The sequence below is a fragment of the Mustela nivalis genome (assembly GCF_964662115.1).
Source record: "Mustela nivalis genome assembly, chromosome: 17".
Classification (NCBI taxonomy): domain Eukaryota; kingdom Metazoa; phylum Chordata; class Mammalia; order Carnivora; family Mustelidae; genus Mustela; species Mustela nivalis.
This window is the reverse complement of record NC_139036.1, coordinates 54,900,293-54,918,115: the sequence shown is the minus strand read 5'-3', so window position 1 is coordinate 54,918,115 and position 17,823 is coordinate 54,900,293. Positions and strand designations below refer to the sequence as shown.

General features: G+C 50.1%; 2 protein-coding genes across 7 annotated transcripts in view; one reads left to right on the top strand and one right to left on the bottom strand.

Annotated features, from left to right (window-relative positions):
- Positions 1-17,823, top strand: part of SLC39A11 (solute carrier family 39 member 11) — a 395,845-nt gene that overhangs the window by 10,499 nt on the left and 367,523 nt on the right. The window lies entirely within an intron of this gene.
- Positions 1,332-16,240, bottom strand: SSTR2 (somatostatin receptor 2). Of its 4 annotated transcripts, XM_082707653.1 has the most exons (4): positions 15,946-16,239; positions 10,789-11,872; positions 2,131-3,027; positions 1,332-1,875 (listed from the first exon to the last, which is right to left on the bottom strand). In XM_082707653.1, exons 2-3 carry the CDS (start codon positions 11,779-11,781, stop codon positions 3,022-3,024), a joined length of 999 nt encoding a protein of 332 aa, XP_082563779.1. In that variant the 5' UTR covers positions 11,782-11,872; positions 15,946-16,239; the 3' UTR covers positions 1,332-1,875; positions 2,131-3,021. The 4 variants fall into 4 exon arrangements, with proteins under 4 accessions (XP_082563779.1, XP_082563777.1, XP_082563778.1 ...); XM_082707651.1 differs by lacking the exons at positions 1,332-1,875; positions 2,131-3,027 and adding an exon at positions 7,104-7,504 and having other exon boundaries at positions 15,946-16,240; XM_082707652.1 differs by lacking the exons at positions 1,332-1,875; positions 2,131-3,027 and adding an exon at positions 8,603-10,283 and having other exon boundaries at positions 15,946-16,240.

Sequence of the window (17,823 nt, the reverse complement as noted above, 5' to 3'; positions counted from 1 at the left end):
CATCCGGACTCTTACACAACTCCGTGAGGTTCGTGATTTTAGCCCTGTTTTGCAGACGGGGAAGCATGGGCTGGGGAAGGTCAGGCACAGCTCATGGGTAGGAGGGTGATGTGGCAGAGCGGTTCAGAGCGCGGGCTTGGGTTAGGGACGCAAGTTCGCCACGCCTCGGTTGCCTCGTCTGCCGAGCGGGCATCGGCTTCTGGGGGAACTGAATAAGATGACGCCTGTCAAGTGCCCAGCACGGAGACTGGTCCACCGTGAGCACTCCAAAAGTCAGCTCACTTTCTTTTCTGAGATCCGTAGCTAAGACCCTGTTTTTCAGCAGCTAGAAATTTTGTTGTGATTTTCAGTGAATGAAAAGAAGATGAGAAGGTGATAAAAAGTTCTTTTCCTTAACCTAATTTTAAAACACTTGAGATTTCCCTGGCCTTACTTTTGCTATCAGCTGGACGGGGCACATCCTCAGGGCACACTGAGGGCACCCCCTTCACCGCACGCTTTACCGTGACCTGGCCATGCTCTTCCAGCTCGGCTCCAGAATCTGGAAGCCATCACATCGGCTCCTTAAGGATCAGTCTATGCACCAAATAGTACTCAGCAGTGGTTGTCTATCTCAAAATCTTGTTTTTCTTTTGCTTCCAAATGATTGCTAAGACATGTAGAAAATGTCTTATAGGCTTTTCATGGGGCTTAGAGTTAAAAAAAAAAAATCCTAAGGTTTCCAGTTTCAACGTTTTGGGAAACCTGGAAAGTGTGGGTTATCTCATGACCTAGGACTGTGGCCCATTTTCCTGAATGCGTAGAGTCTTTTTCTGAGGTAGATGGGAGCAGAGGTGAGCTCACACAGGTAGACTAATAATGAGTAAACTTCCGCCCGAGTCCCTTCAGTGGAGAGTATGATATCGTGGGAAGGTAGTTTATAGAGCAGTACACTTGCAAATAATAATAATAATAATAAAAGCGAAATCACTAAAAAGCAATGTTTGCTTCTTGCTTTCTAGCGTACACAGTTGATTATAACAGCAAAGATAGAGGCCAATTTATCTGACATACAGAGAAACGTACGCACTCACAGAGCTAGTTAGAGCTTCTTGGAAGGCAAAGGCAGTTTCAGCAATCTCATCTCAACACTGGACATGCAGGAATGTCACATTAAGAAGAACCACCACATTCACAATACCACAGGAGTAATAAAAATAGCTTGCTTGCCTACCTATTCCTGACAGGGTAAAACTATTACTTCCACGCATTGACACAGTTTTTGCAATAGGGGTTGCTAAATGCTTTTTTGGATGTTCCCTGGTTTTCTTGCGTCCAGAGCATGGAAGCCTTCACAGATGTGGTAGGAGGGGCCAGGAGGGGCTCGGATTCTGTGACCTCCCCTACCTTCAGGAAGCGGGACGACGGCCACAATGTCAGCCCTGCTCAGACAGCGAGGAAGGGGGGAGATGCAGTGTGCGTGCCCGTGGAGGACGAGCTTTCAGTCTCCCGTGAGAATGACTGAGGGACTGTTTGGAAAAACCCACCGTCGTTTCCTGGGAGTGACAGCCAGGCTGTGATGGGTAGACAAGGGAACACGGGAAGATTCCATCCACGGCAGACTGTCGGCGGGCACGCTGTCAGAGCCAACTCCGTACTCTGTTCTTTCTAATTGACGTGATTCTCAGGCTGTTGGAAAGTGAAATGGAGACCCCCCCCCCCCCAGAAAAAAGGCTTCCTAATCACTCTGGAGAGTCGCGTGGTCATCGGGTAGGAGGCTGTTCATTTGCGGCCGGGCTGGCTGGTCCCCTCCTCTGCACAGACGGGGAAGCGGCCTCCATTAGCGGGTGGTTCTAATCGGGACTGGTCTCTCCTGGTCAGCTGTGTAGCAGACAGCTTCTGTCCGAGGCTGGGACCAAAAGCCAGGAGGGACGGGGACAGGAAAGAGGCCCAGGTTGGCATCATCCCCTCGTAAGATGAAATGCCCCCACTGACTATTTCCCTCAAAAGCACTCCTCACATTCTCATTTTATGAAAACTAAGGGGTGCCCTTCTGTTGTTTAAAGGCGGGCATCGTGGATGTGTCAAGAGAGGGTATTTTTAAAATTTCAATATAGGCATATATTTCAATAAACATGAGAGAACACTGACTTGGAAGACAGATGGAGGAAACGGCTGAAGGACCTGAACTCTGATGGGCTATTTTTACAGGGCCAGACTCCCCGTCTCCTTCGCTGACACTCCCTAAGTCCCTCAGGACCTCAGCTGACTTGGCGTTCTGGAAGGCGAAGCCCACCCCCGACATTTGGGTTCGCTGGGGACTCAGTCCGCCTGCCACTTCAGTGCCTTGCGTTGGTGCTTCTCCAGCAATGAGGGTTGACCTCACGGGTCCTGGAGGCAGTGAAGGAAGCCATGAAATCCCAGATCTTCTAAAAACCCATTTCCACGCTGACTCAATAGCCCAGAACCACGTTGCTGTAGCAGACCAGATTTTGCCTCTATTTTGTTGGACTAGAAGTGTTCGGTTTAAGGTTGAGGAGGGATGGGTTTCCTTGGCTGCAAAGACGGCCCGCCCCCAGCAGAGGCCACATACAGCACCGCTGAGGATACGATGCTGCCACCTTCTGCCCACAGGCCCCTTGGAGCGAGGACCATGCAAAAGGTGGCTGTGTGGAGGTGCAGAAGCAAGGAAAAATGAACCACCTGCGGTCTGTTGCCTTCCGGAGCAAGCCTCATAAACACAACGGTGCTCATCCACCTGGAAGTTAGGAAGAAAGATTCAGGGGACTATTTTAATCTGTTCAGAGGCATTTAAGCTGCAGCCAAACAGAGTGAGCCTTTATGCAGTCCAAGTCTTTGCTCCCGAAGTGTCGGGATTACAGATGGGCGGCATAGCTGTCTTCCCGGTCACATACCGGCAGGTACTTAGAAAGCACCAAAAAGGAGCTGATGTAGATATCCTGAAGCCCAGAAATGCCCTGTAGTGGGACGATGGACAAAGGGAAGACTTCTTTTACGTTGGCGAGCCTCTTTGAGGTACGTTCATGCCTGAGGGAGAGAACCGTGGTTCATTTTCTTGGAGGCCAAGCACCTCCGCTTCCCCCAAAGGGTTCCACTTCAGATTTGCATTAAGAAGCACAGGGGCACAAAGCCGTCCTTATAATCAGAACAGTACGGTAATGGCATAAAAACAGACCCAAAGGTCAGCAGAACAGCACAGAGAAAGCACAGATAGACCCACGTCTATATGGTCAACTAACCTATAACAAAAGAGCCAAGAACAGACAATGAGGAAAGGACAGTCTCTTCAACACATGGTGTTTGGAAAACTGGATGGCCCCATGCAGAAACAAACAAACAAACAAACAAAATTGGACCTCCGTGTTACACCACACACAAAAATCAACTCAAAATGGATTAAAGACCTAAAAGTAAAACCTGACATCATACAAGTCCTAGAAGAAAACATTAGGCAGTCAGCTCCTTGATGTTGGTCTTGGCATTGATTTTTTAAAAAGATGTTATTTATTTATTTGAGGGGGAGGAAGAGAGAGAGCACAAGAGCAGGGGGAGGGAGAACCAGACTCCCCGCTGAGGAGCCCGATGTGGGGCTTAACCCCAGGACCCTGGGATCATGATTCAAGCTGAAGGCAGACGCTTAATGACTGAGGTACCCAGGCACCTCTTGGCAATGATTTTTTTGGGTTTGTCACCCAAAGCAAAGGCAACAAAAGCAAAAGTCAACAAGTGGAACTACATGAAGCTGAAGATCTGCTGTAAAGGACAAAATGAAACAGCAGCCTACTGACTGGGAGAAAACATCTGCAAATCATATATGGGATAAGGGTTTAGTGTCCAAAATATATAAAGAACTCATACAACTTAACAACAAAAATTTTTTAAAAAGGGCGCCTGGGTGGCTCAGTGGGTTCAAGCCTCTGCCTTTGGCTCAGGTCATGATCTCAGGGTCCTGGGATTGGGCCCTGCATAGGGCTCTCTGCTCAGTGGGGAGCCTGCTTACCTGCTGCTTACCTGCTTACCCCCCGCCCCACCGCCTGCCTTTCTGCCTACTTGTGATCTCTGTCAAATAAACAAATACAATCTTTAAAAAAAATCTGGTAAAAAGTGGGCAGAGGATCTGAACAGATATTTCTCCAAGGAAGACATACAGAAACCAGCAATACATGGAAAGATGCTCAGTATTACCCATCATCTGGGAAAAGCCAATCAAAACGCCAATGAGAGCTATGACCTCACACCTGTCAGAACAGCTGTTATCCAAAAGACAAGAAAGAAATGTTGGTGAGAATGTGGAGAAAAGAGAACTCTTCTGCCCCGTCGGTAGGAATGTCAATCCGGGGACAGTCCCTTGGAAAACAGTATGGGTGGTTCCTCAAAACATGAAAGACAGAACAACCCTATGATCCAGATGTCCCACTTCTGGGCATTTATCCACCCAAAGGAAATGAAAACAGGATCTCAAGGAGGTATCTGCTCCCCCATGTCCATGGCGGCATTATTTATGATAGCCAAGATGTGGAAACAACCTCAGTGACTGTCAGTGGATGATTGGATCAAGACAATGTGATACACACACACACACACACGGATATTATCAATCTATAAAAACAGAATGAAGTCTTGCCATTTGTGACAACGTGGATGGATCTTGAGGACATTATGCTAAGTGAAATCAATCAGAGAAATACATATGGTATGATTTCACTTTTATGTGGAATCTAAAACTAAAAACCCCCCCACAAAACCAAGCTCATAGATACATGGGACAGACTGGTGGTTGCCAGAGGCGGGAAATGGGGGGTGGTGGGTGAAATGTTTGAAGGGACTCAAAAAATATAGATTTCCAGTTACAAAGTGAGACAGTCAAGGGGAGGTAAGGTACAGCACGGCCGCTTGAGCTAATAATGCTGTATTGCCTATTTGGAAGTTGCTGAGAGTAAATCTTAAAGTTCTCATCACAAGAAAAAGAAAATTCTGGAACTATGTATGGTTAGGAATGTTCAGTGGACTTGCTGTGGTGACCTTCACACAATGTGTGCAAATACCAAACCGTTATGTTGTACACCTGAAACGAATGTAGTATCTGTTGGTTAGACCTCAATAGGGGGAAACAAAAAGGCAGCACAGGGCCAGAAGAAATCCCTGTTAGGCACTGTCCTCAGTGAAAACCATTTGAAAATCATTTTGAGTGATTTTTCTCCAAAGAAATTGTGTGTTTTTTCTTATGCAAAACTATGACTGTTAGCAAAACGCATGCTTCCCGTTGGGTGCCTGGCTGGGATGATTTGTAGTTTTGTAGTTTTGCCAACTCTACCATTTTATTTTTTTCCTTAAATTGAGGTGGCCTGTTATTCGCAGGGACAGATAGCAGGATGGCTTCAAGAAGGCAGTCAATGATCAGGCAGGGGCTATTTGGAGGGGAAAATTGGCTTATATACAACGTTTTCCTCCCCATAAAAAGGAAAAAAAGAAAAAGTTAGAGTGTATATTCCTAGACTTCAAGTGAGTTATTAAATTATAGTTCTGTCCCTTCCCCTGAAAGCCAAAGCATGTGAACGTCTGGCCTACAAGATCTAGAAGGCGTATCGCGTGTGAATGCGTGTGCATCATGGCGTGTTCCATGCACGCACGTGAATGTGTGTGCCACGCGTGTGTCTCGTGGTGTGTGTGCCCTGCATCGTGGGGGTGCATGTGCTTGGGAGCACAGAGCGTACTGAGCCATGGGAGACTGGCCCTTTGTCCTGAGAACTAGGATGCTGGCGAATGCTGAGAAAACCAAAAAGCGTTGGTTAGGTAATAAGAGAACTACTCAGCTTTCTTGCTAAAAATAATACCCAGGAGGAAAAATAACCACCCTCTCAGTAATGGCCACTGACCCTCGCCTGGGGACGGGAACCTCCATGGGAGCTGGTACCCCAGCCATCCATGAGGAAGGAGGGGAAAACACGGCCCAGGAGTGGCACTGCCGCTCCTCCGAGGTGAGTTGCCGGGTGGTCCGGTAGAGATGACCCTGATGTCCTCTCGTGAGACTAGAACTTTCCCTCTGGGCCACTGTTCTGGACGCTTTGCAATCTGACCTTTGTAAGGACCTAAGATGATGGTGTCTCCCCTGAGTCCAGGCCTAAAGCTGTCTGACCGGGACCCACAGCTCAGCTTCCTTTCTTTCCTGACTGCCCTCCAAGGGACCCGCTCTGTGGCTTAAGTGACCGGAGGCCCCAGGCACTGAACACTGGGAGTGGGCAAGGCTGTGGGACGCCAGTTCAGGTTTCTTTGGGAGTACATCTTGCCTCACACTCGTCCACAGGCTTTCCTATAAGGTGAGGCCCATTGTACATCTGACCAGTCCTCACAGGCCCCGGGGCGGAAGGGAGCCTCCTCCCCTTCACCGGACACCAGTATCCTGGCAGAGAGGCCTTCTTCTCCGCTGCATCTGTCCCCTCAGTAATGCCAGGAAAGAAGAGGGGTGAAAAGCGAAAGCATCCCCCCTTCCTCTCCACCCCCTGAGCTTGGGTCTGTGTGATCCGTCTCATGCTGGAAATCTCCGTCCACTGGGAGGCAGACATCCACGGAATCCAGTGAGTGAGGCGCCGTGTTTCATTTAATATGATATTCATTTTAAAATCAATACCTTTCTGTTCGGCTTGGTGGAGTCTTGGCTAATATTTAACTCTGTTTTGAAGTCCAGCCCAGATACGTACAACCTAACACATCTAAGGGGGAAAACTAGCTGATCGGGCTGTGTCTGGTCACTGGGGAGCTAAAGGAAGCCTGGTGGCCAGTGGAGGGTGGGTGGGCTGGGGGGGGCACAAACCCTTGTCCTGGAGCTGCTTTTCCCAGTCCTAACGGTCTGCTGACTCGGGTACTGGACACACGGAAGCTTTTCAGCTGTTAAGTGGAATATAATCCCTGGGGCCAACTTTCCAGATGAGCTGCTAGAAAAAAAATATGAGACTCTGCCTATGGGAATGTTCCAAGAAATCCACATATTAGAAGGGGGACAACCCGTGTAAGTGAAGGTTTGTTCTGATAGAACATTGGATAGGAAATTCGGTATTTTTTGAATCCAGCAAATGTGGGGATCAGACAAGTAGCCCAATATAAATAATGACTTCTGAGCTCAAATGCTTGGCTAGCCACCTGTGGTGATTTATATTCGAGGCCACATGGTCCAGAAAGACTAACGGGACCTTCCCAACCAAATATGGAGCCTTTTGGTGATTCTCTTGCCTCCTTCCTCCAACTCGGCCAAAGTTCACTTCTGCCTTCTGTCCTGACCCAGCGGTCCTGATGCAAAGTCACGCTGGGAGCTGATTAGGAACACGTATCCCGACAGACGTTCCTTCCTACCTCTCTCAACGACCAGACTGTACACTTTTCCAGCACGGGGCTCCCATCCAGCCATCAACACGTGTGTTCCGACCCGGAGGTTAAATCTGTGTTAGCAAGTAGACTCCGGCTCCTGGCCGGCTCTGGAAGTCCCACGCGCCAGCCCACATTTTCCTCTCTGCATCCATTCGTGATAGATAAATAAATCCATGCAGAAATAAAAAGAGGCATAGTTTTAAAAGGAGACTACGGGAAAAGCGACCCCACAGTTCATGCATAATATCCCACGCTATTACGTCACGGAAGGTCGCCTGCAAGTTCCGCTCAGGACTTTCCTAGCAGCCACAGCCAGCGAAGTGTAATGATTCCTCCTCCTCCTCCTCCTCCTCTTCGTCCTCACCCTCCTCCTCCTCTTTCTCCTCTGCTTCCTGCCTCCTCCTCCTCTTTCTTCTTCCAAAAATAAAGGAAGGAAATGCAGTGTTCTCCTATCCCCCAGTGTTCCTCTGCTGGTCCGCCTAGACTGTCCCAACCCGTGGCACAAACTCCACCAAAGTGTCAACTCCACGTTCCATGTCCACCACAAGCCAATGCCCTTCAAGGGCCACAGCGTCCCATTCTCTCTCCTGACCCCTCTCTCGCCACGTTCACCCAGACGTAACTAGCTCTTGACTACCCGCGCTAATGGGTAGGTTACAGAGTAGCTCGCGTTCATCCGAATGCTCAGCTGCCCACAAATCAACGAGTGGCCTTGCTTTTTGGTTCTCTCCCAGCATCCAGCAGATTTATGTTCATAATTAAATGTTGACTTGAGGCTCAGCTTACATTTCAGAATTAAAATCGTGTTAGCGTTGAAATTAAAAGGTTTATTCCTTCTTTCGGAAGAATGAAAGCCACCAGAGAGCCAGCTATCCCTGAAAGAGTTATTTCAAAAAGTGGAGATTTCCTTTTCAGAGCATAGCATATCTGCTATTCAGAGCACAGCGTATCACAGCAATCTGCCTGCTGATTTGGACAGAAGTAAAGCTTCAGTCTTAAAGGCCCCTTAGAACAGCCACGGTGCTGATGAGCCCTGACCTTAAACCTGGATAGGCATTCTGTTTGAAGACTTCAGATGGCCTCCTTGGAGGCCGTGTCTGACTGCAGGGGCCTGAGGGCTACACGGTTAGTCTGTCTTTCCTGAAATTATTTCCATCACTTCTTGGTCCCTTGGAATCACTTCCCTAAAGAAAAAAAAAATCAGCCTTTATTCAAAGACCCTGGAACGTCTCATATTATTAGTAAAGGTAATGTTGGGCTTAAAGCATTTCCTTCCAAATTTTTGCTTGTTTTTAAGGCGGAGGAGGGAGAGGAGGAGGAGTAGCCTTCTGTCTGTCGTGGCTGCCAGGAAGTCCTCAGCGGAACTTGTAGCTGACCTTTCCTCCACAAGTAGTGGCAGATCTTACCACAGGCACGTCTGGGTCATGGCTTTGCTTAGAGTCGCATCTTCTAATTGTACCTCTTTTAATTTTTGCATGGATTTACTGATCTGTCATAATATCACCGAACACACTTCTCTAGGCCACAGTAAATACTTTTGGGAACGAGGTGGTGAGCATAGTAGAGACAGGAGGAAGGCAGCCCATTCACAGTGACCATCACGGGTGGAGTTCTTAGTCATTCGTGCAGACGGCCCTTGCTCAGGGAACCAGAAGAGGAGAACTCATTTTTATGGTAAAACCTATATACGAGACACTAAGAGTGAGGCTTTCCAAGAAACCCAGAGGGGATGGAGCCCCCACAAACATACGAGTGTGTATTTGTTCAGACCCTGGCAATCGGTGAAATGGGTATCATCTCATCTTACCACTTGTCGGTGAGCTCATCTACATTTCAGGGACAGAAAAATGTCATCGACGGTGTGAAGTGCCTGTCCGTTAGGACTGTGCATGAGAAATAGCTCAGAGAGTGTGGAATTAAAGGTGGCTATTTGGCGTGTCTACTGGGCGAGGAAGATGGTACAGGTGTGCCTGTGAGGGGCGGGGCTCCCTCGGACATTCTTCCTTGTGCACCTGCTACGTGCTAGGCTGCTACACCGGCTCCTGTGTTAGGAACAGGGGCCTCAGGTCTTTAGTGCACTGTGATTGATTGATTGATTGATGATTGATTGATTTTAGTGCCTAGATTTCTATCAACTCCTTAAAAAAAAATAGAGGAGTCATTGAACTATATTTCCATTCTTTCATTAGGAAGCCATGTCGGGCATTTAAAAAAAAAAAAAGGAATTTCATGCTTTCTTGTAAAGATGTCATTTTGCTTTACTCTTACTCATTTATTTTCATGGTGGGGGAAAAACGCTTTCCCCACAAGAATCACAGTCCCTTTTTTTTTTTTTTTTTGCCTTTCATGTCAGTGATTTCCTCCACTCTCCTCTTCCATGGCTCCCTAAGAAGAACTAATACAAATAAAGGAGGAAAAAAATGCAATCTTATAAAAAAGCAGGCTTTGTTTTGATAAATCCAGTAATCGACAACCCCAACCATTTGTGTGTCCTTCTGAGGACGTGAATAATTCTTTGATTATATCGAAGACGAGAAAACACATGCATTTATGTTCTGGGCCCTCCACTCCCTTCTCCCTCTCCCTTCTTACTTTGGTCTAACTTGTCTGAAATTAGGAAGGCCAATACCCAGGGGCCGAGGTGGGTTTGAGAGACTGGAAGCTTTAAGGAGACCTCTTTAAGAAAAAGAATACAAAAATGTCTTCCTTTTACAATTTTTTTTTTTTTTCAAAAACATGTGGTCATGTGAAAACACTGCCCAAGCATGAGAGATCCCTGAAGCTTAAACTTTATTGGCTTCGTGGCAGGTCCATTTCTGCGGGTACCATATTGGAATAAACGTCCACCTACACTAGGCACACTTCGATGACTACTCGTGTACTTTGAAACACAGGAAACATAGGTAATGACTATACAGGGGCTAGAGAGTAGTAGAAGAGATAAGTATAAATGTTAAGACCACAGGTTACATATTAGGTTTTAAACACGCAGATATACTTTTCTATTTTTGTTGAGCTTCACCATTTCTACAGATCACACCCAGGCATGATCTCGTCTTCTCCTGACTTGGAATTGTCTGCCTGCATTTAAATGTTCACTTTAAAGGGAAGGGGGTAGGGGCGTCATCAATTTAATACATTATCTTTCACTCAGACAAGCCGACTCAAACACTATTCTCTGATTGGACTCATGCTGAGCAATTCCCTATTCTAGAAGCCAGGTGTGACGGATGGGAGGAAGGGAGGGGTGGGGGCAGGGAGCACATGCCACTTGGCAGAGCTTGGCGTGTTATTTCTTTTTCAAGCCGTTCAGATAGTGGTCTGGAGGTCTCCATTGAGGAGGGTCCTCTGGGTCTCCGTGGTCTCATTCAGCCGGGATTTGTCCTGCTTACTGTCACTCCGTTCCCCGTCATCTGTGCCGCTCACCTTGACCAAGCAGAGGACATTCTGGAAGCTCTTCTTGAAGTTGTCAGACAAGAAGGCATACAGGATAGGGTTGGCGCAGCTGTTAGCATAGGTGAGGACCACCACAAAGTCAAACATGCCTTTAAGGGCTGGGGTGGGACTGATGACCACTGAGACAGAGGAGACATTGAAGATGTAGAAGGGAAGCCAGCAGAAAATGAATACCGCCACCACTATGGACACCATCCGCGTGACCTTCTTCTCAGACTTTTTCCGCTTGGAGGAACCCACTCGGATCCCAGAGGACTTCACCTTGATGATAATGAACAGGTAGCAAAGACAGATGATGGTGAGGGGCACCAGGAACCCCAAGATGAAGGTGTAGATAATGAACCCCGTGTACCATGCCCCAGATTCACCTGGCCAGTTGATGGTACAGCTGCTTCTCCCCCACTGGTTGCTCCGAAGCCCAGCATATATCATGATAGGCAAGATGACCAACAGGGACACTCCCCACACGGCCACATTGATCATCTTGGCCGTTCGGGGTCTTCTCCACTTGGCTGACTTGATGGGGTGAACCACAGCCAGGTATCGATCGATACTCATGACCGTCAAGCAGAAAATGCTGGTGAACTGATTGATGCCATCCACAGTCATGACCACCCGGCAAATGGCCTTGCCAAAGGGCCAGTGGACCAGAGCCACCTGCATGGCCAGGAAGGGCAGACCCAGCATGAAGAGCTCGTCTGCGATGGCCAGGTTGAGGATGTAAATGTTGGTGATGGTCTTCATCTTGGCATAGCGGAGGATGACATAAATGACAAGTGTGTTGCCACACAATCCAATGATGCAGACCACAAAGTAGATGAATGTGAGGACTGCATTGCTGGTCAGATCATAGTACGGCTCTGTCTGGTTGGAGCTGTTGGCCGCCACCCCAGAGCCATCAAGGTCAAATGGAGGGGAAAGCCAAGTGTGGCTCTCATTGAGTAGCTCATATCCCATATCCATGGCTGCCTTACACTCTCAGGCTAGTTCTAGACAGCCAGAGGTCGTATTCTCACCTTAATTTGTCTTGGAGGCAAAGGATCCACTGTGACATCTGCAAGGAAAAAAGGAAGATGGCGCCATCAGTCAGAGGCTACTTAAGCTCTCCCCAGCCTTCTGTGTTTCTGGTTTACCTTCTCAGACAGACTCTTCAGTTGAAAAGTGTGTTTTCTGTCTATTTGAGCATTAGAGCTACCGGCCCATTCTCATCAGTGTGCAGACTTTTTGAGTTGTTTTTCCAGCGGGAGGTGGGGGGAGGGGGTTGGGTTAAATCATCACAGTTTATCTTGTCATCTTTGGTGACGCACATGTGGGAGATGGCTGTGGCTGCAAAAAAACAAACAAACAATGCCCCCCCCCCCAAGAAATCCCCCAATACAAACCAAAACTAAAAAATAAAAACAAAATTTGTCCTTTGATTCCTAAGAAGTTGACTGGAACAGACTGTAAAAAGGCAGAATGTGGAGTCCAGCCCCTGACTCAGAACGATCTGACACCAGCATTCCCGGCCTGCTCCCCACGAGGACGTCTCTGCGGACTTGCTGACTGCTTTGGAGTCTTTCCATTCTGGAAACCCCAGAGTGGAAAAACCCCAGACTTTAGAGGTAAAACAAACCAGGGTTCCACCAGGAAGCCTGTATGACCTCGTCCCTGGCACCTAACCACTCTGACTCCCACTGGTGACAATGGTGGCATCGGAAGGTTGAGGTATGAGATCCGTGTGGAAGCGCCTAGCATAGCATTGTGCTGGGCTCATACTCAGGACTCAGCCAATCTTACCTGCCCCCCCTTTCTCCGGTGCCATCTCGTGTATCTGCAATCTGCGGAAAGTTGCCCACAGAATGACCAAATCTATGATCCTAAATACTAAAAATGAAAGTCTGGCTGGCCTTTATATTTAAAATGTAGATTTAGTTTATTTTGATTCTTCTGTTTTCATTTCTCCAGTCTCCAGCGCTTGACCTCCACATGCCTCAGAGGGTCCCTCAGGGAGATGCTGCCCCAGAAGGCTCCTCTTCTAGCACCCCAGAGGATTTGCCTGGGATCCCCCATGAAGGAGGAATACGGGAGCCAGGCTCATTCACAGAAGTGAATCCCAAACACCACAGTAGCTCATTCACACTCCTTATCCCCTTGATCTTCCCAGTGGAAGTGGGATAAGCATCCCCATTTTGCAGATGAGAAACTGAGCCTTAGGGAGTTTAAGTAATTTGCTTCCATCCCCCGTATAGAACAGGTAGAACTGAGATTTAAACAGGGGACACCCGACCCTACTGCACTTTTTGCAGTATCCTATCCACTGCTCAGTGGGCTGGATAACTGAGTGACTGATAATTGGGCTTTGGTTTAAAACAGCTGACACCTGTTTTACCATCATGCTGGGAAAGTAATTGTAACACTACCGGCTTGGCTTAAGATCTGAAACAATAGCTCATCACTTAAGTAAAGGATTTATCTACTGTCATGCAAAATCCAGGGCTGGGGGACTTCTTTGTTTGGCACACCGGGGATACAGGCATGCACGAGCCCTGGCTGGTGCCCTCCTGGAGGTGCCAGTTTAGGAGGGGGAGACAGACAGAGGAAGCCAGCTCATCTAGGGTAGGAATTTTGTGGAGCAATGAACCCAGTGCTTGAGGATGCCTCCTTTCCTGGAGAATTCAGAGAAGCCTTCATAAAAGGAGGGTTTGGACTGGGTCTTGAGTATATGAAGAGTGAAGCAGGGAGGGCAGGAATGAGGTCATTCCAGGAATAGAGAAGATGGTAAGGGGTGGTGTGCTCAGCACGTAGCGGGAATAATTCACTCGGCGGACACATTTCTCCTGAACAGGGCATCCCCCCCACCCCAACTTCCGTGCCCAAGTGAAGATTGGAAATGGCTCCTTTATGCTGGGAGGGACTGCTAATTAGCTAGGGGGGGCCTCTGCCAGCAACAGGTACTGGAGGACCCTTGCCTGCCTCTGCCTCTGATTCATTCTGCACTGCCAGGTGCACTGTTTATCCTCTCTGTGCTCATTTCCCTACCAGAAGACTGTCTGTAAAGTGGGGTCTGGGCTTTGCGGCTGACCTTTCTGCTAAGTACTTTGGGGACCCAGGATTTAATGTCTGCATTGGGTAAAAAGCAAAATCTGGCAGCTCTCAAAAAAAAAAAAAAAAAAAAAAAGTTGTAAAGGAACCATTTTTGGTATCCCTTGATCATTTTGGGTTGTTTCCACCATTTTTCTGTCTTATGAGTAGTCTAATTCTACAGACCCAGAATCCCACTAAAGCCACCTCCACTGGACCGTACGTTAACCACTAGCATTTCCAGGGTGCCGTCTGTGTAACATGCAGGGTCATACTCCAAAGTCTGGGTGAGTCTGAAGACCCCTGGGTGGCAGAAACTCTGTCTAGAGCTTTGGGGATGAGGCTGATGATGGTGCAGGTGGGTGGGGGAAAGTCAAACGCTAACCTCCAGCCCTAATTCTGTCTTTTTGGCTGGAGTCTCAGTCAATGGCTTGAAACTGCATGGGGTCAATGTTTTTCTAAGCAGGCTAGGAAGCAACCACAGAGCTAGGAAGCAACCACAGGGCAGAGCTCGGTGAAGGTAGCAGAGGAGGTAAACTGGGGAGCCAGTCTAGGGTGGGGAGGCTCCTCCAAGGAAGAATGAGTTTAAGTCACAGTGACTCTGATTTCATTAACAGTGAAGCCTGCTGCCTCAGGTCTCCGAGTGACTTGTGCTTCATTTGGGTCCCAGTGAAAGTGGAGCCCCATGTCAAGCAATCAATACTTGTTGGATTGTGGTTCGATTAAATGCACAAGGAAGTTTGGGTTTCTGCTTGCTTTATTTTTCCAGCCCAGGAGTTACAGACCTTGGAAATGGCTGGTTGTTGGTTTTCTCTGAGACGGAGTCTGTGCTCTGCTGGAGAGGAGGGTGAGAATGGTCCGGGGCATCCCCTCCTTTCCCCAGAGCCTAAGAACTGAGCATGGGGATGGGGACTGGGCATCGGGAAACATGCTAAATCCTCTTCGCCTTTAGTTCTCCTTTCTCCCTAGGATTCCACCCCCACAGCCCTCATCCACTCCATTCATTCCCCACCGCCACTTATCCAGTGGCCTGCTGAACCCAGTAGGTCTCACCACCCCCATAGCCGAGCCCCACCGCCCCACCGGCGGGAGAAAGAGACAATAGCCAGGTGCGGGCCACCGTGGGGTGGGGGTGGGGGGTTCCAGTGCCTAAGAAAAGCCCAAGCAGCACTGGTGAAGGGCGTGGGGGAGAGGTGAGACTCGGGACAGTCTGTTCGGTTCTCAGGATGGCACAGAAAATTCTCATCATCCAACTCGATGGCTCTAAGATCAAAGGGTTTCCTAAAGAATTCCCTGCTATTTCCAGGAGGACCATGGGGGAGATTAAAGACAGCTGCGCCAGCACCCCAGTTTCTTAAACGCAGGGAGGGGGTGGCGAGACATCAGGGACCGCCGGGAGCGGGGGACAGCTGCCTGGGGACTTAGCCAGTGCCTCGGGGGCACAGGCCACTCAGGGATTCATTCTCTCCAAACATAGGCAAACTGTCCTCTCCTTCTGAGCGCTGGGGAAGCGGACCCTAGACCATTGGGCATCCGTCTCCCTGGGGGGAAGGAAGGATGGAGAATCGCTCCCTTTTCTCTGCTCCGCTGCCTGCCCCTCCCAGGCTCGGATCTTGGGATGCATGCCCACAGAAGCCCCCAGAAGGGACGGGCCCCTCCCCGCCCCAGCAGCCTGGCTCTCTTCGGGTGGAGGCTTCTTTGCAGGTGGCTTGGAGAGAAGTTGTCCCTGTCGCAGCTACCTCCTGGAGCAGCCGGCTGGGGGATGAGGACTGGATAAGGGCGCATGCCAGGGGCAGCAGCCTGCGGCGGTGTGAACACGTCCATTCCTGCACACATGACCCACAGCCCCCACTCATGGCAGGACAGCCGCTCTCCTTCCTTGCCACAAAAATCATCCCCCAAAAGGCACAGGGCAGAGAACCCCACACCGGGACCTACTCTCGGACACACTGAGGTGCGAGCCACCATGCAGCGCAGATCCACCCAGGTGCCCAAGTGCGTCTCTCTCTCACACACAAAACACACGCACGCACACACACATACACACACTCCCACACGCCTCACCTTTGATTTTCCGCTGCAATCCACTAGCTCAGCACCCAGCGACAGTCCCCAACCCAGCCGGGCATCACGGCGCGCAGCCGCTTGCCGGGCACCTGGAGCTCCGCGTCCTGCGCTGCCGGCTCCCGCCCGCCCCGTGCGCCGCCCGGAGCCCGAAGGGCTCGCAGACCCCAGGCGCCGAGCGCGGACTGGGGCTGGGGCGCGGGTGGCCGAGCGATCGCTCGCGCACGGGTGGCTGCGTCGCCGGGACTGGCCCCGCGGAGCCCCGGCCCCTCGGCACATTTCCCCACGCCACCCCCCTCGTTACGTCACAGCAGCCTCGCTCCGCCCTCCGGGCCGTAGGAGGACCGGGCTGAGCCGCGGAGAATCCGCTGGGGGCTGCGGGCAGAGCTCACGGGCGCCGGGGGGCGTGAAGGGACCCCGATCTCCGCCTTGCGGCAGGGACACACGCTGCTTTCCCTCTTACCGCTTTCACGGAATCGGGTGTGTTTCACCCAGCGGATTCCAGGCAGCTGGGGTGGCGGCCCCGGGGATGCAGACTCGCGCGGGGACCCCTGCCATCTCTTCCGTCAGACAGGTTGGCAAAGCTGTGACTGCCTTGGGTCATCCCAGGCTCCAGGACTAGGGGGAGAGAAGGGAGGAAGTGGGTTTGGAGGAAAACCCTTCTCCATGCAGTGGCCGGCACTCCTCCCCGGCACTCCTCCCCGCCCACCCAGTGAGCAAGCCCGCACTTGAATTCGGTTCAAGGAGCGCCAGAGGCTCAGCGGAGCAGCGACTCCTGCCCTCTCCCAGCCGTACATGCTCAGAGGGGCAGCGACCATACTGCCGGTCGCCGGGCTTTGTAAGCCTGTTGGTCAGCACCTGCTGGACTCAGCTCAACTCCCCTGCCGCATGCTGTGCGCAAGCCAAGGGGGACTCGCAGGAAGTGGGAGCTGAATCGCCCCAGTTAAAGCGATCTCATTTTTGACTGCGATGATTCAGCCTCTGTAGCGATAGATTAATAAGTCATAATCCTGGGGCCTCTCCTTCTTCAACCTCCTCCAAGTACATGAATGCACTCCGCTAGCCTGGGTCCACTTTTGGAAGACGGGGAACTGGAAGCAAACAGCTATTACAGCTATTACAGTATTCTCGATAGGCTGAGCTGCCTTGGACTGTCCACCCTACTACCTGATGTCCAAGTTCACCAGTTAAAAGTGAAAGTCCAGGCGCTGCTTAGCAGGTAGGGTGAGCCCTAGAAATGGGTGAGGGACCCAGGAAAGAAACCACCAGGGAAGGTAGCAGTCAGCGGCACATTTCTCTCTGGGCCATGCTGGGTCTTGGGATACCCTCTGCTGGAAGTGGGGATCAGGGCTTTTTGCTGACTTTGTCTCCTTTTGAAATGTTGGCTATGATGGGGCTCGTATCCCTCATCCTGGAGCTTAGGAGCTAGACAGAATTTGAGCCAGTGGCTGCCTCATGTTCCAAGCCATCTGGGAACTGGCTTCTCTTTAGACCCCTCCTTGTAGAGCAGAGGGGCTGGGGTGCGACACTCACTAGAGGGGTGTGCCCCTGCTCCTGGGCGGCTGAGAGATGGGGTGGGGAGAGTACCAGGAGGGCAGAGTGGAACTGGGCTCAGAACTCTGCAGCCTTGGGGTACGCGTCCTGTGCCATACCTGTTGTCATCTCGAGTGTAAAACCAGCGATCCACCCGGCTTCTAGGAAAAGCAAGACACTCAAAGTGCCCACTCCACTCTCAGAAGTCTTTCCTTGTGATCGCGTTACCTTTTCAAAAGGCTTAGACATGTCTTTCTTTCTTTCTTTTTTTTTTTTAGTAAGCACAGTTTTGTAACCTACACAAGAAATGAACCACTGGCCTTCGACTCCCCAATCCTCCTCCCC